Consider the following 19694-nt stretch of genomic DNA (forward strand, 5'->3'; position numbering starts at 1 on the left):
TTAAGAAAGTTATATGGTAGAAAAGTTACACAAGAAAAAATGGTGGATAATTTATGGGAAACCCTGTATAATAATAAAGCTATACTAAACACCCACAACATGCAAAATGTCTACACTAAAAAAATTGAATAAATACTCAGAACTTCTCAACAAAGTAAAGCATCTGTGTAAACTGGATGAGGTACTTATTATTCTAGTCCTTTCTTGCACAGGCATATTATACACTCTTATATAAAGTCTAGAAACATACATTGCAGAAAGCTGCCATACTAAACATCTGTCACATAATCAGGAAATTTGTAAACATGTTACATACATTGCAGGGACAGTGAAAAAATATACTCGCTGCATAAATGCCATCTGTTTTGTGCTCAAGTCTTCTCTCTGTCTTGCTGTGAAAGCATCTTTTGTATTTTCAGTGCTTTTTCAGCTTTATTTTTGGTGTGTTTTATATATATTTATAACCTCTACCTAGTAACTATGGCATTCAAGAAGAGTGCAACAAAGCCTAAGATGAGGCTCTGGTATTGACAGTTGAGGTGAAAAAAGGACAAGGAACTTATTGTGAAAGCATGAAAGTGGTACATGTGTGATGAATCTGCAATCATGTTTAAATGTTTAAGAAGTTAGTGGTGTATTTATTGTTTAATTTAGTGTATTGAAATGGGTATTTGTTTAGAGTCTGGGAATGGATTAATTCACTTTATATTAAATGGGTAAAACTTGTTAAGATCTAGAACAATTCAGTTTGTATGGCTTCCTGAAATGAATTAAATTCAAGGCACAAGGCACTACTGTATTTATAACTGGGCTCTATATGTAATATGATTTTATTTTTGTAGAAAGTTCAGAACCTAGCTTTTTCCTCTTTATTATAATGCAAGTATTTTCATAACCACATAGTCCTATTTCCTTTCTTGAGCTTTGATAAATCTTGAGCATGTTGGATTAATGGATATTACGAAATGCTGGGTTAATAGGCTTTAAGTAATTAATGCATATTTGATTTTTTTGTGAATATTTCAGAGATGTAATCTGTCTTTTAGGTATTTAATTAATTCATTTAAGATGTACTTTTTTGTATACGTAAATTTTGGCCAAATTGATGATTCTATGGTTAAAATCATTCTTGTTAGAGTGAAAAAAGACAAAAAAATAAATTAAGTTTGATTAAATACAGTGATATAAAGTAAATAATGTTGTCATTACACTTTAATAATAAAGCTTATAATTAATAAAATGTATTTTAAATTTAACAAATGTAAAATATTTACTGAATTTTTTTCTTTTGAATTTTCTAAATAAATAAATTAATAATAATATTAATAAAATTAAGTAAAATATTTAAATTTTATATAAATATTATAGGAAAGCATCACTACACATTCCGAGGACATATCAGAAATATGTGTAGATGTGAAATCAACGGCAGTAGTAAAATGCTCAGCTGTAGATTCACCCGCTCGTTATATGGAATTGAGCAGCAATACTGATCTGAATCAACCACCATCAAATTGGCTTAGAAGCCAGGCTAAATGGAAGGGACGATGGGGACGTTGGGCTTACCCAAGAAGCCATTCTACAACATTTTCCAGGTAAAACAGAAATAACGTAGTATAATATATTTTTTAAATCTGAGATAAGATATGCAAACCAATATTTAAAGTACAGTAATACCTCGACTTACGCTACCCCGACTTATGCAAACCCGAAGTTACGCAATTTTCGAATCTCGTCAATTCATCTTTTGTTTGAGCGTCACGCAACTCTTGATTACTCACTCCCCTCATACTATTGTTTAGCTTATATATTTGGACGTGTCGCGCGGAATCGACACATAGCTACAATTTTTTTTATGTTATTTATTTCTGTGTTTGTTATATTTACAGAGACTTGAGAGACTCTATGTGGTAATTTCTTGTAACCAGGAAAGAATCAAAAGACGAGATAAGATTAATGAGAACATTTATTAGCTTACATATGTCTGATATGGATTTTACACAAATTACAAAATTATACCCCGACTTACGCGAATTCGACTTACGTGGTTATCACTCGGTCCCACCTATCGCATAAATTTGGGGTATTACTGTATAAAAATCCAGAAACAGTTTACACAAGAATAAAAATTTTGAAACTGAATGCGGCTGTTGCAATAATTTTTAAATTTGTATTTTTAGTTTTCATCTAGCGCATAATTTTCCAGACTGTGTAGGAGAAGTAGATGTTATATCAGATTCAGAGGTATGAAATTTTGATACAGTCATAAATTAATTAATTTGATCTTAGAATATTTAGTTAAATATTTTTAAAACTTTACAGAATATCAAAAAATTATTGAAGATTCCATATAGTAAGTCACATATCAGCATGATGGTTCATTGCATTGGTAAAACATTATTATTAGATGAATTCGATGTTCATAGTCATCTACTCAGAGCTCAGGTATAAATTTTTATTGCTTTATAGAATTAATTAGAAATCTTACATTTGTGCTCTTTGTATGACGTGATAATGTTACTTTCTAGAAAAGTTACTAAATTTTCAAAATAAAATTGTTTAGAAATCTATAATAATAAATTTTGAAAGATCTAAAGTTATACAATCAAGTTATTTTTCTAGAAATAGATAAAGAAAAGAAGTTAGAGTTTTAAATTATGTGAAGCAAAATTTTATAGACATTTTCAAAAAGTCAATTTTAAAACAAATTTATTTAACTGATTTTTTGAGCTTAAATTATATCATTTATGCCTTATAATTATACTTTAAAAAATTGTAAAGGGCTTTGAAATTATTGAAACCTATATAAAAAAAAACAATTTTATTAAGTGATTGTAAGCATAATAATTTATAATTGGCATCATCATGTCTTAAAATATGAAATTGGTTTGATAGAGAACCTCAATTTATTACACTGAATCTATGGAAAGTCACATTTCAATTTATTATGGTTGACCTAACTTGCTTCCAATAACTAAGTTGTAAATGAAGCATCTACTGTACTTATTTTATTTATAAGTATAAATATATATGTATTATATTAATTCTGAATTAAAAATTTTTCAGAAACAATGGGAATGGTTGAAAAAATTTTTTAAGGAGCATATTCTCCAAACATTGGAAGAAGAGGTAAAACTTTAATAAAACAATTTATATAGATTATCTTAATGTATACTGTACATAAAGTATATATTTTAATTATACATTATTAATTACACAAGGTAATCAAACAAAAATAGAATTCTTGAGAAATAGTGTGAGGAATTTGATGACACTGAATGGTACAACAAATGTGATTGACTCACAGTTCTCAAAGTTAGATTCACAGTAGTGTCAAACTCTTTGCAATAATTTTCACAAGTGGTTTTTTTTTAATTGCCTTGTATATATGATGTACTTTTATAGGTATTTTTCAGATTTTTTTAGGCTCACCACTTGTCTTCATACACTGAACACTGGGAGTTTGGTTGTGGGTTTGCGCCTCACTTGGACGGGCTGGCCATGTGGAGTTTTCCGGGTTTTCTCCAAGTTGTAACACTTAAATAGGGGCCAGTTTCTCTTAAAAGATCTCTTGGAAGGCATTCCCCCTAGGCAGATCACCCAAGTGTTGTGTTGCCATAACTTAAAAAATAAACAGATTTTTTTTTAATAGCTGCATATATTTTTTAGACTTTTAAATGTCTGCATTCACATAGAATGCAGTCGTGTTGCATTTTCTTAAAAAAAAGAACGATACATAGACTCAGCATTTATAATCACCTTAAAATATTTTTCTGTTATTTTATACTAAATGGATAATGACAATTTTCTTATTGCAAAAAAAACAAAATTGAATTGTTTTAGATGTCATTAAGTTAAAAAAAATAGAATTGATATTAAATCTAAAATTATTTAAATAATTTTAATTTGATATAAATGAAATCTTCACATAAATGAATGAACATTACATTAGAAGTTAATTCATTAATTTCTAATATAATAGTTACTCAATATTTATTTATAATTTTTTTAATATAATTTGTACATAAATACTTACATAAACTTTGCTTATAAATTAGTTCATCACAAAATAATATATATGAAATTCATGTACAACATCTTGTATAAGATATTATTGTGTTAGAAAATTAAATTTTATATATCAAATGAATTATTTTATATGAAATAAAATCATTGAATCACCATTTTTCTGTTTAACTTATAAAGGTAATCAATTAAATGTCATTACAATCGCAATTCATTACTATCAACATAAATTCAAACTTTTTAAAAATTTTTCCATTAATTTTTTTTTCTTATGTACTATAAAGCTTGTTCCAGTATTGTATTACAGAAATTTATTGCAGTTTAGTTCATATTAAATCAGAAATAGTTAATAAATTTTTAATAAAATGAAATGAAATTCAATGCGTCATATTCAAGTTTGTGATACTATTCAAAAATTCAGATTAAAATAATTAGTTTTGCGCGTACAATCAGCAGCAAAAACTAAAGTCCATAAAAATCTATACAACCTTTCAAAGTTTGGTAAAGTCTATAAAATGGCAGTTTTAAACTAATGAATTTAAAAAAGATAAAAGCGTTTTATATTTTTGAATTTTAAATTATTTTTTCCTTTCAATAATAGATAAATATGATTGATTACATTTGCATACTTTAAAAGTAATTGTATAATATTTTTATAGGAAAAATGTATGCTTCGTAAAAATAAAAGTAGAGATTATTTGCAAAATAAGAATATGTTTTCAAAATTCCTATATTATAGGTGAGTATTTCTTATAGAATATTTTATAAATATTATATTTACTGGTTATGAAATTGGTCTAAGTTAAAACTAGAAAAACATTGAATTTACTTCATAAACTATTTAAAAAATTTTACAATGGTATTAAAAATAAACTATTTTGCAGGAGTAAATATTTGTGTTTTCTTTTTGTGATGATAAAAAATATTTTAGAAAATCAAACTCAAAAGTCAGAATATCTCCAGACAAAAATATATACAGCAGACCATTTTCGTAATCATCGGCACAGACATAAACTTAGAAATTTTAATTTAATTTTTATTTGATTCTATTTAATTATGTATGGTTGAATTTCCTACTGATCCAATAGGTTGACCTGGGCAAACCACAGTTTTCTCGACATTGGTTCAGAAAAAAACAAGTGTTTTATAGATTTATGATGGAGAGTAACTGTTGTAGTTGGTGCAGAGTGTGATAATGAGCTAGAGTAAAAGGAATTGTTTGGTTGGAATAAAGTTTAATATGCACTATATACAGTAGATGTACTGTACAAAAGAACAAGAAGAGAGTCTACATAGAACAGGATCATCTTATATATAGAAAGATCTAAGCGCCACCTGGAATGTCCCTAGGAGAGTGCTGCGATACTCTCATCAATAGTAACAAATGCTAATTTTCAATTAAAAAAAAAGTTGATTTTGTTCAAGACTTGAGGGAAAATGTATAATATAATATCAACAAATGAGAGAGAGAGAGAGAGTGCATCACCCCATCCCGCTTAATTCCATCTATATTAAGGTTGACCTTGAATGTTTGAAACTTTGATCGTAGTCAATGATAGTATACTTTCTTACTGGAGAATAAAATCAATAAAAATAAAAACCATTCAACTATCCAGCAAATTCTTTAATAATTTAAAAACGTTTTCAAACGCATTAAGCATTCATCTTCAGTTATTTCTCTAATTCGAAATGTGAAATTCTGCTGGATTTCACATTTCTTGCTGGATAGTTGAATGGTTTTTATTTTTATTGATTAGTGAGTGGTCAATGATTCTGTTGTGGACAGTTGTTGAAGATAGTTGATCCTACTTGGACTTCAATGTTGGATTTTTCAGTTATTTGGAGAGCTTAAAGTGGTTTTGGGATATTGAATGGCATCAAAGATTGTTCCTCTGATCTCTTGAGTCACTGCACTGTCTTTTTCTTCATTCTTACTCTCTAACCTTGTGATTCTCTCTCTTGAGAGTTAACCAATCAAGGCCAAGTTTTGTCCTTTTTTTTAGGCCAATCATATAGTTTAGATGTGTTTTCTGTTTTTGTGTAAAATAGAAAATAGATGGCTTAGCTTGTTATTGTCTGGGACAATTATCGTAACAAATGGAAGAGTTTACACAAAGGAAGTTAGACCTAAGGAAATTGGGTTCTTTATTTAGCTAAATCAAATTTGTTAAATAACAACTTTTATAAAACTTTTCACAAATTAGATTCCTCATAATTAAAGACAATCAAAAGCATTATAAGCATTAAAAGCATTTTTGGTTAATAACTTGTGAAAGGGCTCATAAAACATTATTTGCTGATATGTAGATACTTTTAGAAGACATTTCAGTAGTTGGACCAAGCATTAAAAAGAGTTTGGGTAATATGAAAGCATTTAAAGCATTCAACAGCATATTTATAGGTCAAATGGCATTCTAAAGCATTTTTATACTGAACCAAGTATGAAACCCATAAACAGGTGTGGTGCTGCTTAGTGACATAGTTGCCAATTGTCTTACTTTTTTCATTTATGTATTAAAATTTATATAATTTATTTACAATAAACAACAAAAAAATTATTTATCATAGAAAATGAATATTATACTACATATTTGACATACATTTTACAAGATAAAAAGAAGTGAATTTAATAATTGGTTGATGATGAGATTAAAGTGTAAGCAGGTAGAGTTATTGATAGGTTTAGTTTTTGTGATTCACAGTACTTATGACTGATTAGAGATTGGAAATCAGATAAATGTGATGCTAAATATAAGTGTTTCTGCAAAAATGCAATTGCATGACTTTCCAAATGAAGGCTTTTATGTAGAGCCAGGATGTTTATACTGCAGTTATTGCCTTCAAATGGTATCTTATGAGAAAAAAATCTACTGTTCAATGACATGTCTCTTTGGTGAAGCATATGAAACAAAAGTCAGCCTGACTAAAAAATACTTTTCTTTACCAAGCAGTTAAAATTACTACTGATTCTACTGCTTTACTATACCTTTCAATTAATATGTGATTAAAAAAAGTATCATTTTTAAGTATTTAGAAAATTTGTTTATTCTTGCTAGAAAAAAGCATTTTAAAGCATAATTTGGACATTATAAAAGCAGTTTTTTAATACACACAAGCATTTTGTGAATGTCCTTATTCATAATTATTAATAGTTTTAAATTACTCCTCACGATAAAGTTTGAAATAGATCAATTGGAAAATTTAATTGATAAAAGTACATAATAAAAATATACATATGTTTGTATATCATTATAGCTTATAAATATACTAGCATACTCAAAAATTATGAGGGAAATGTGATCTAGATATTTTCTGAATGGATTAATCGATCGATAGCTTTGCTTGTCATTCTCTTGAGAAGATGGTTTTGCCAAATGATTAAGCATCCTTTCCATGTCTCAGCGAAAATGCTTAAATGGTAGTTGTGAGCTTATTTAAATTATACATTCTTATATGAGATTAGTGTTAATATTAAGGGGCCTCAGAATGTATTTGATATACTGAGTTTAAGTTTCCTTTAAACCCAATTACATATTTCATATATTTTGGCTAGGTGATGCACAGTACTCAGTTGGGGCTCTGAAAGTTTTAAAAAATTTAAAAACCCTTTTTGGTAATGCAGAATAACCCTGTCAAACATTCATCAGACAGTCATTCCTTTCACTAAGTAAATAGACTGGTCCCTGCTACTGTGCATTTTTACAGCCTGGTTAAGATTCCAGAAATGACTACTAATTGCTAATTGTCCCTATTCTAATGGATTGCCATTTCTATTAGAGGTTGATGTTGATATCAGTACATTATTATGAAAATATCAATAGAATGTAATCGTATTTATTTGTTCTTTGTTCTTTAAGAATTTTCAGTACTTTTAAACAATTTAATTGTTTTATTGATCAGTTTCTGAAAATGGTGTGACTTTCATGCTCAAAAACATTAAGTATTTCTTAATTTTATAATTCCAATATTGCAATTGGATCATGGCTTTTTAAAAAATTTGGTATTGATTCTGAAATTGTCAATTTATTTAGTAATAACTGGAAAAAATATAATTTTCTTATATTGATTTTCTGCTTTTTTAAAGCAAACTGCATTTCACTGTATACCAGAAGTGTCAAAAAATTTTATTTATGGTTCTGCATGAAAAACATTAAAATTTTTAAAATATATGTTTGCAAACATAACATATACTATATATTGTAAGATACATTAAGGTTCATATTAATAGTTTAATTTTTAAATAGTATTGCCGAAGGTTCTTCTGAAGAAGAAAGTGAATCGACAAAACCGGAAAAATCTTCCGAAGATACAGCCAAACCGAGTAACTTGAAATCATCAAGAGAGACGACTAGCCCAATTGCTCCCTTTACTGATTATACTGTAAATATTCCTGATCCAATAAAAGAAGTTGAGGTAAGACATACTAAAATATATTAAATTTTTTGTGTGTTTATGGAATGAATTATGAAAAAATTCAAAGGCATTTTTTATAGCAGTGGATGGTGTCAGTTTTATAAGGATGATAATAAATGTAGAAGATACATTATTTTGTAAAAGAAAGTTTTTCTATTTCATTATAATAATTCAACTCCGTGATGAATATTCATGGGTAAAAACACTTCATAAATATTTGAAAATTGTTCTTAATTGTGCTTAAAGGGAATATTTACAGAAAATTTGGAAATTTTGATCTTATTATCAGGATATCATTTTCCTCCAAATGTAAAAAGGCTTGAAAATCTCTTAACAGTAGTGTTCTGTCCTAAACTGTCTAGTGCAGTGTTTCTCAACGGGGGTGATATCGCCCCCATGTAGGCATTTTTCCACATTGAGGGGGTGATTAGTAACAATTTATATTTTGAAGAACAAAAAATAATTTTCTGGGCGATATAGTAAAACATTATATTAAGAATAATTAGATATTTTATTTGTTATATCGTACAATAATTAAACAAATAACATTATACTAGTCACTAGTCTATTCAATGAAGTACGAATTTGGTGTTAGCCTTGGCCCTCGGCATCGGAATTTTGAAGTGAAGGGGGCAATGATTTGTTACAGGTTGAGAAACACTTGTCTAGTGAACGTATACAGGAGCAAACTATATACATTCACTAACTTATATATTCCTTTCAGAAATTTCTCCTTTTATTGATAAAAATAATAATTTTATTATAGAATTAATTATTATCAGTTTTATACACTTGTATATAATTTTATCACTAGTATTTATATAATGATTTTGTTTTAATAAATTTTGAATAAATATTGGATTAAGATTAATCAATTTAAATATTAAAATTTAAATGTTTATCACATAATTTAATAATATTTAAATAGGATGAGGTTCAAGATAGTGGTCAGGAGTTTTTAAGAAATGTTTTATGGACGTTTGAAGATATACGTATGCTGATTGGATCGGATATGCCTATATTTGGAGGTGGAACACATCCTGCAGTTAGTTTAAAATTAAGGTAAATAAATTTATACAGTTCATATTTTTTTAAGTGAATTTAATATGTATACATCAAATCTTACAGATTGAAATAAAAAATTATATATAAAGTTTTCTATATTACTACGTATTTTGAGATGAGAGAGATACTATCTTTTCACTTTATGATAAGGTATCTGTTATTTAATATGATGAGAGAACAAAATGTAACACACAATTGAATTTTTTTAAAAATAATTTAACAGCTAGACACTTTCCCATTTTGGCACCAATTTTAGTGTACTGTACGTCGTTCATACAGCTGCTGTTTTGGGCATATAGCCAGCTGCACATGACCAATTTCACTTTGTCATCTGATTTAGAGTGTTGCACATCCAGAAATCTGTTCATAGGATAGAACAGACAAAAGTCCAAAGGACCAGGTTCAGACTGTAGAATGGATGCTGGACCATCTCCTAGCCAAGTTGTACAATTTTGACAAGAATATCAGCCACAACATGGGGGATGAGCATTGTCATGAGTAATCTGACATTTTTAACATCTCTGTTCAGTGTTTATCATAAGGAAATAATGCAACTTTGTTAAAATGTTAGTATAGATTTGTGGCATTCTTAGTGGTCCCAGTTAGAGAAAGTCCCAAGAGAATGCCATAGATGTCATTAGGACTTTCTTTGCAGACTGAGTGATGCTAAGTTCTTAGATGGCAGGACTGAAGAATATTTCTATACCCTAAGAAGTAATTTCTTTATGCTTAGCTATTAAATTATCACAAAATATTCCTGTGTTACTTTTTGATTTCTTTTTGTATCTTGATAGCTATCTTGAGGGAGATCCGAAGACAGACTTATGAAAAGAAAATGTGCAAATTAAATTAACATCTACATTATATATTTATTTATTAACTGCTTGCCAATCATGCATTGTTTGCTAGTTACAGTTATACTTGAAAATAAAATGATGAAGACTGTAATTTGGGAGAGGCATTGGGTTTGAATAGATTCAATATCTGGAAAATTTTTATCGCTGTTGATGGCAAATAAATTATACTCAGGTTAATAAAGCATTAACTAGTTTGGATTTGGGGGCAAGGGTGTTTTTGTCTCCTAAAAAATTAATTTTTGGATTGTTTTAATAAAAATTTCACAAATTTTGAATTCTGGTTCTCTAATCATTTGAATATGTGATACAGTGAACCATAGGTTAGTTCATAAGTTCATGTGTATTTTTGATTACTGATATTGAAAATATACTAGTCTCAATAAGTTTAATTGCATTTAAGAGGTAAGATCTTCATAATATAGTGTTTTTAACATAATTTGGTTGTTAATTTGTTGGACTGCAGTTTTCAAATTGCAGACCTATATATTTCACTGTTTCCGTCATTTGTCATCAGTGTATTTTTTACTTTCTTTTTATGTGATATTTTGCTTGAGGCTTGCTGTATTGTGTATTGTTCAAGCTGTATTGGGTGTCCTTCATTAATATTGAGAGCAGAGATAGATGAAAATTGAGACTTCGATTTTCATCTAACTCTTGTGTGTGATGCTTAGGAGCTGGAGGCCCCAATTAACTGTATATGAACTTCCAGTCTGGATTGGAAGTCATGTGATTTTTCAAAAATTAAATAATGATTAAAAATTGCAGCTGGGCATTATGGTGATTTTACAATAAATAATTGCTTGGTTTTTCTAATTTTTTTTAACATCTGCAATTAAAGTCGATAGTAATAATGAAGACAAAAGAACTCTTTATGCTTTAAGTGAAAAAAATGTACAAATACTGGAAATAAATTAAATACTGTACATAATCAAAATGTTGTTAGTTTAAGCACTACACAAAAATGGTTTGAAAGATATAAGGATTGACATTGTAAGACAAAAAACACGCTCCGTTGATTTTGATAATGATGCTCTTTCTACTCTTATCAAGATGGAACTATTCTCAATAATAGATGAAATTGCAGAATGCCTAGATTATTCTCATGATTCAATTCATCATAATTTGTAGTAAGTTTGTTAGTTGCTTACAATAAACATTTGCAATTATAGTTTAATTAGGATATAGTAATACAAATGAATGAAACCAGATTTATCCCACTAAACAAATGATAGAAATTTTTGTAATCTTGGTTATTGATTTTGATTGCTTTTTCTGATCTAACCACTGTTTTTTTCCTGCAACATCATTACACTAGATCCACTTTTTATCTCTTATTCTCTATTGCATTCAGGAAAAAGTTCCAATGCATAATGTACAAGAAAAGTGCATATATGCTCAAATGTTACTACTGATAACTCGTGTGGCACCACTTTCCAGTATAGACACCTTTGTTTGCCTTGGTACAGAATTTACTCTACTGACCAAAGTTGCACAAAAATTGTCCAACTACTATATTTTCAAAGTCTGGAAACTGTTCATAATTATGAAATAACAAAACTGACTTATGTAAAATTGCCTAATGATATAAATATTTATTAAGTTTTAAAACCATTATTAAAAAAATGGATTAAATATGAAACTAAGACTACATTTATGTATTTGCAGGGATATGAAAAAACCAATTAATGTGTTAACAGGACTGGATTATTGGCTAGACAATTTGATGTGTAATGTTCCAGAAGTTGTGATGTGCTATCATCTTAATGGCATTGTACAGGTAATTGTAATGAAAAATATTTCAAAGAATAATAAAAACAGTTATTGTTGATATTAAAAACTTGTAATAATGTTTTCAGAAATACGAATTTATCAAAACCAGGGATATTCCATACATCAAAAATTCGCAGTTTTCACCAAATGTCGTTAAAGATATTGCTCAAAATATTCTTTCGTTTTTGAAGTCAAATGCTACAAAAAGTGGACACACATATTGGCTTTTTAAAGGTTAGTGTTTTAATCTATACTAATATTATAAAGAGGTAATGTTTGTATGTATGTAAGTTTGGATGCAGCAGGTAATCTCCAAAACTACTCATCCGATTTCAAAAATTTTTTCACCAATATTTAGAGTGGAACTTCAGGGTGGACATAGGCTGTATATTATTCCGTTAAACATGGGGGATGGACAGTTCTTTACGGTAAGCCTTACGGGGAAGGCTTACCGTAAAGAACTCTGCTTCTATTTATACTATTTTAGATGCGGTTTTTTGCATTTTTGATTGCATTTTAATAGGGTACGTCAACAGAATGTACACTAAGAAGGGATTTTTCGATATTCCCCCCGCGGGGGAGAGGGACAGGATTAAGGCTTACTGTGAAAAACTTGGCTTCTATTATACTATTTTAGATGCGGGTTTTTGCGTTTTTGATTGCGTTTTAATAGGGTACGTCAACAGAATGTACACTAAGAAGAAATTTTTCGAAAAATTCCCCCCCCACGAGGGAAGTGTTATAACACATTTATAATAGATGCATTTTGAACCACAACAAGGCGTGGCGGGGTCTGCTAGTTATATTTAATAATGTAAAATTAATAAACATTTTTTATTTAAGTTAATTTATAAATATAAAGCAAGTTTCAAAAAGATAATCGATTTATTTTCCATAAGTATTTTAAAACACTTTATATGATTTAAACACACTGACAATAGAAACAAATTTTGGTTTTTAATTAATTAACCTTGTTGATTTCTTAAAGTAATACTCTAGATTTATGAGTTTAACTATAAATGTAAGACTAAATTATCCTTAAGTGAAATATTTTTAATGTTTTCTACTTTTTGTTTGAAAATTAGGAGTATTTTACTTAATTATTTCTGATTAATTTTTAAAATTTTCTGATTTTGTAGGATATATTCATATGTATAATTTTATATTTATTAAAACTTTTTTAGAGAAGAAAGAGTAGACATGTAAATAGATAAACACATTGAAGGAAATGTGTAATAATTACAACTTTGAACAGCTTAATTACAATATAATCTTGATATAAATTAGAATATAGTCATTATTTTCTTTATATACATATTTGTTTTCTATACACACTATGAATATTGCTGGATAATTTAGCAGAATAATTATGGATGATTATTTCATTGTTGATGGATAGTTATATTTTTGTATATTATTATACTATAACAAAATATTTGAGAGTATTGACATTTACAGATTTTGAATTAGATGGTCAAAATTAAGGTTTACATGCATTTCAGTATAAAAAGAAGCTGCTTTGTGGTGTTAATTTTTTGTACAAAGAAATAGAATTATTAGACTGAACACACATACAAATTCTTAACTAATTCAAGTACTTTTGTTATAAAACTGCAAGTAGATTTTCTTCAGGAGATCTTTCTACATTAAATTACATAAATTAGAATACTTTTTAAATTCAAAGGACACTTTTAGAGAATATATTTTAAAATCAAAGTTTCCTTTGGAAGTTATTAAAATAAAAAAAAAAAGGATTTTTTTAATGTCAAAAGAATTCATGTGGTTGCTTCTACATCTAGAAAATGAATCCTATTCATTAGATCTTCATTCTTTAAAAGGTTGAAAACTGTTAAACATAGGAAATTATGTTTGCCAATTTATTTTTGGCTCCTAAATACTCTACTCATATTTGCAATATTATTGAGATTCTTCCAAAAGTCATTTGATTATGATTTGGATCAGCAACTATAGAATATAAGATCCTGAAACATTAACATTAAACATTATGAGATATTGATAAATCAGTACCAGGTATTTCTGCGCTTAATTATGGAAACTAAGTAACTTCAGTATTGATGACAAAAATAAGTCTAAGCTTAAGTTTTGAAACTTATTTATTAATCAAAATTACATCATTTTTCACCAAGAATCCTCATATTTATCATTTTCTTCATTGTCACACTCCAATATCACAATATTCTTATTCTCTTTAACTTCTTCACTATTATTATATGATACTCTATATTTAACTCCAATCAATGCTGATTTAAGCTTAGTATTAAATTTCTCATTTAGCATTTATAATTCAGTTTTGGTTATTCTCCAAATTTACTTTCAACTGAAATTGTGATACTGAAAGTATGCCAAATACCTAAAACACAAGTTACTTTTGGAAAGAATTAATATATAGAGATATCTGATAACTCAGATCAGGTTATATGAATATAAATAAAATAAATTAAAAGCTTACAATATATTAAAAGTATTTATAGTATGGTCTTGTTTATTGCAGAGATTGCATGCCAACAGGTATTGCAGAAATAAAATTCTGTGTAAATTTGTTTAGGTAAAAAATCCCTGATCATTCCTAGACACAAATATAACTATATAAATTTTACAATTAACAGGAAAACATTGAGTAAAATATTTCAAACTCATTTTATGTTTTTTCCTTATTATTATTCATAATCAGAATTGTCCCTGTGCATCTGAGATTTTCCAATTTCCAACTGTTAAAAGGTGAATTTCTGTTTATCTGTCCAGTTTACACTGGACTGATAAACAGAAATTCACCTTTAAACAGTTGGAAAATGGAATATGTAAAACAAGATCAATAAGGTCTTGTTTTACTTGGTTGAACCGGATGACCGCACACTTAATGTTCCTATCAATTTGGTGGTTGTCATCCAACATTTAGACCCCCTATACAGGGAGATTGCTTGCTGCAACTGCATGAAGATTGTGTACATGAGAATCGGCACTGTGTACGACCTGCTGTGCAATGCCAAGGATGCAATGGATCTCAGCAGGGCCCCAAGTGTATACTCCATTCCCATCAGGGACGACAGATTTCATAGGGACTTGGTTTACATTGGCTAGATCCACAATCCGCTCGACACAAAAGTGGATACGAGAATGCCAAGCAGATATTAAAAATAACAGGCACACCACCGCCTTATCGACCTACGTTACCGACCCGGTTATAAGGGCTGACTTCCAGAACACCAGACTAATCAGACAAGCGTTCCGAACTGATCACATCCGACACCTGGAGGCCTGGAAGATTCATAAAGCTAATAGTGGGGGCACCTGCATCAACTTCAAAGATGGTGAAATGATCGCGCAGGCATGGCGGTATTTGTTCGAGGAATTCGAACAGGAACAGTCGGAGGGGTGAAACCCAACATGCACAATTATTTACATCTCTGGTGACATCTTTGTGGAGTGTACTACAGACATAACACTTGTAAAAAAAGGGTTTTTGTGGATTGTTATATTCAACGCTGTCTTAAGTTGTTGGAAGTCGTTTGTTGTAAATGCACCAGTCTTTATGGTTTAAGTTATTAAGGAACAATTTAATTACTTTTATTATTTTACTCAATATTTAATCAAAATAATTAATTTTAATTTTTTTCCAGGAAAGAATGATGATGTAGTGAAGCTTTATGATTTGACTACACTTTGTTCTGAAGTGATAGATGATAAAGAACAAAATCCATTTACTTTGCCAGTTGCTATGTTGTTATACAAAGTGGCCAGAAACATGATGAAGTCTGTAGATGCATTTCAAAATCAAAAAACTATTTATAAACTGCTAAAAAATTGCTTGGTTTTATTAGACGAAAAGAAACATCCAAAGGTATGTTAAAATTTCATTTAAAATGTATTTCCACTTTACAAACCATTATTTGAAAAACAATAATCTGAGAAATATGGTCATGTTGAAAACTAGATTATGTTAAAAAAGCTTTTTTCCCTACTCTCTCCACCCTATGGGCACTGAGGAAATTTTTCCCATACCCATTGTGAGTTCAGCCAGGCCCATGGTAGGGNCAATATGCCAACATACTGAATGATGGTTATGGTTCTATCAATAAATGCAGCCATTTGGCATGCAATATCAAGCTTTTGAACAAATAGTAACACATAGCTTTTCTCACTACTCTCTCCACCCTATGGGCACTGAGGAAATTTTTCCCATACCCATTGTGAGTTCAGCCAGGCCCATGGTAGGGGGTGGGATCCAGCATGTCCGAGACAGATTGCCATGAAAAATCCCTGAGAAGTTGACTTGCTGGAATATGATTCTGGGACCCCAGAGCAATAGGATAATGCCTCAATTGCCTCAGCCATCCCACTAGATATTTTATATGAGGATTTCTCTTGGTTCTGTTTCATTACNTTTCTGTTTATCAGTCCAGTGTAAAACAAGACCAATAAGGTCTTGTTTTACACTGGACTGATTAATATACACAAATTTACTGTTAAATGCACCAGTATAACAATCCACGAAATTTTTTTTTTTTACAAGTGTTATGTCCGTAGTACACTCCACAAATGCTTTCGACCTCCACCGAGGTCTGCTTCAGGTGGTGACTGACTGTGTTTCCTCCTGACCATCGTAATGATGTCACCAGAGATGTAAATAATTGTGCGTGTCGGGTTTCACCCCTCTGACTGTTCCTGTTCGAATTCCTTGAACAAATTTTTAACATCTGCTTGACATTTTCGTATCCGCTTTTGTGTCGAGCAGATGGTGGACCTAGCCAATGTAAACCAAGTCCCTATGAAATCTGTCGTCCCTGATGGGAATGGAGTATACACCTGGGGCCCTGCTGAGATCCATCGCGTCCTTGGCATTGCGCAGCAGGTCATATACAGTGCCGGTTCTCATGTATGCAATCTTCATGCACTTGCAGNCCATCCCACTAGATATTTTATATGAGGATTTCTCTTGGTTCTGTTTCATTACTGGAAATATGTATTAATCTGAAATATTTTAATTCACAGTTACAGATGTGGAAAACTTAGGGGCAGGAGACCCCGATTAACTATACAAACTTCCAATGCAAACCAGAAGTCATATTATTATGCCTTTGTGTCCTACATCTTAATTTAATATTTATCTTGTATACTATTACTTTATTTAAAGTACTAGTATACAAGATAAATACTATACAGAAGTCACATTATTTAAATTCAAAAATTTTTCCCTGAAAGGAGTAAGATAGATGACTGGCATGACTGTTGCTAACAGGAAAAGTATGTTTAGGGGCAAGATATTATTTGAGGTGGAGAGCATAAATTGCAACTTGGCATTGTGACGATATCACAATAAACAATTGCTCGTTATTTTCATTTTTACGGAATAGCCATGTACTNTATGAAATCTGTCGTCCCTGATGGGAATGGAGTATACACCTGGGGCCCTGCTGAGATCCATCGCGTCCTTGGCATTGCGCAGCAGGTCATATACAGTGCCGGTTCTCATGTATGCAATCTTCATGCACTTGCAGCAGGCAATCTCCCTGTGTAGGGGGTCTAAATGTTGGTTGAACCGGATGACCGCACACTTAACGTTCCTATCAGTTTGGTGGTTGTCGTCCAACATTTAGACCCCCTATACAGGGAGATTGCTTGCTGCAACCGCATGAAGATTGCATACATGAGAACCGGCATTGTATATGACCTGCTGCGCAATGCCAAGGACGCGATGGATCTCAGCAGGGCCCCAGGTGTATACTCCATTCCCATCAGGGACGACAGATTTCATAGGGACTTGGTTTACATTGGCTAGATCCACCATCTGCTCGACACAAAAGCGGATACGAGAACATCAAGCAGATATTAAAAATAACAGGCACACCACCGCCTTATCGACCAACATTACCGACCCAGATATAAGAGCGGACTTCCAGAACACCAGACTAATCAGACAAGTGTTCCAAACTGATCACATCCAACACCTGGGAGATTCATAAAGCTAATAGTGGGGGCACCTGCATCATCTTCAAAGATGGTGAAATGATTGCGCAGGCATGGAGGTATTTGTTCAAGGAATTCGAACAGGAACTGTCGGAGGGGTGAAACCCGACATACACAATTATTTACATCTCTGGCGACATCATTACGATGGTCAGGAGGAAACACAGTCAGTCGCCACCTGAAGCAGACCTCGGTGGAGGTTGAAAGCATTTGTGGAGTGTACTACGGACATAACACTTGTAAAAAAAGGGTTTTTGTGGATTGTTATATTCAACGCTGTGTTAAGTTGTTGGAAGTCATTTGTTGTAAATGCACCAGTCTTTATGGTTTAAGTTATTAAGGAACAATTTAATTACTTTTATTATTTTACTCAATATTTAATCAAAATAATTAATTTTAATTTTTTTCCAGGAAAGAATGATGATGTAGTGAAGCTTTATGATTTGACTACACTTTGTTCTGAAGTGATAGATGATAAAGAACAAAATCCATTTACTTTGCCAGTTGCTATGTTGTTATACAAAGTGGCCAGAAACATGATGAAGTCTGTAGATGCATTTCAAAATCAAAAAACTATTTATAAACTGCTAAAAAATTGCTTGGTTTTATTAGACGAAAAGAAACATCCAAAGGTATGTTAAAATTTCATTTAAAATGTATTTCCACTTTACAAACCATTATTTGAAAAACAATAATCTGAGAAATATGGTCATGTTGAAAACTAGATTATGTTAAAAAAGCTTTTCTCACTACTCTCTCCACCCTATGGGCACTGAGGAAATTTTTCCCATACCCATTGTGAGTTCAGCCAGGCCCATGGTAGGGGGTGGGATCCAGCATGTCCGAGACAGATTGCCATGAAAAATCCCTGAGAAGTTGACTTGCTGGAATATGATTCTGGGACCCCAGAGCAATAGGATAATGCCTCAATTGCCTCAGCCATCCCACTAGATNCGTTTTTGATTGCGTTTTAATAGAGTACGTCAACAGAATGTACACAAAGAAGGGATTTTTTGATATTCCCCCCGCGGGAGAGAGGGACAGGATTAAGGCTTACTGTGAAGAACATGGCTTCTATTATACTATTTTAGATGCGGGTTTTTGCGTTTTTGATTGTGTTTTAATAGGGTACGTCAAGAGAATGTACACTAAGAAAAAATTTTTCGAAAAATTTTCCCCCACGGGGGAAGTGTTATACATTTATAATAGATACATTTTGAGCCACAACAAGGCTTGGCGGGGTCTGCTAGTTTATAATAACCATGTCATTAAAATGATAAAGTAGTAAATAAATAAATTGAAACTCCACTCAGCTTCTTTTAACCTTTAATAAAAACACTTAATACCTTATATGCTGAGATATATTTATTGAAACACAAACATTTTCAGCCTAATGGAATAGGCCATCTTCAGGTGAACTGGCATTCGAACGTATTTCAAAATTGTATTAAATGGAACGTTCGATCACTATAAATTCAAAATTAAAACGAAAAATAAATTAACCAATCAATATACAAAATAAGTATACTAAATAGATTGACGCCATATTTTGCAGATAGGAACTAAGAATTTGTGTGT

At 30.6% G+C, this 19694-nt stretch overlaps 1 protein-coding gene across 1 annotated transcript in view; it reads left to right on the forward strand.

The window, feature by feature from the left end:
* The first annotated feature begins 1359 nt into the window (after window positions 1–1359).
* The window catches only part of LOC111627594 (erythroid differentiation-related factor 1-like), a 34862-nt gene continuing 16527 nt past the window's right edge, over window positions 1360–19694 (forward strand). Inside the window, exons 1-10 of the mRNA XM_023371182.1 lie at window positions 1360–1595; window positions 2181–2244; window positions 2323–2445; window positions 3067–3129; window positions 4686–4765; window positions 8271–8439; window positions 9368–9501; window positions 12027–12138; window positions 12218–12365; window positions 15770–15990. Coding sequence (XP_023226950.1) covers window positions 1471–1595; window positions 2181–2244; window positions 2323–2445; window positions 3067–3129; window positions 4686–4765; window positions 8271–8439; window positions 9368–9501; window positions 12027–12138; window positions 12218–12365; window positions 15770–15990 — 1239 coding nt within the window. The 5' untranslated portion in view covers window positions 1360–1470. The remainder of the gene's footprint in view (window positions 1596–2180; window positions 2245–2322; window positions 2446–3066; window positions 3130–4685; window positions 4766–8270; window positions 8440–9367; window positions 9502–12026; window positions 12139–12217; window positions 12366–15769; window positions 15991–19694) is intronic.

The sequence above is a fragment of the Centruroides sculpturatus genome, unplaced genomic scaffold (genome assembly GCF_000671375.1).
Source record: "Centruroides sculpturatus isolate CEXI.00-Female unplaced genomic scaffold, Cexi_2.0 scaffold491, whole genome shotgun sequence".
In the NCBI taxonomy this organism is placed as follows: Eukaryota; Metazoa; Arthropoda; class Arachnida; order Scorpiones; family Buthidae; genus Centruroides; species Centruroides sculpturatus.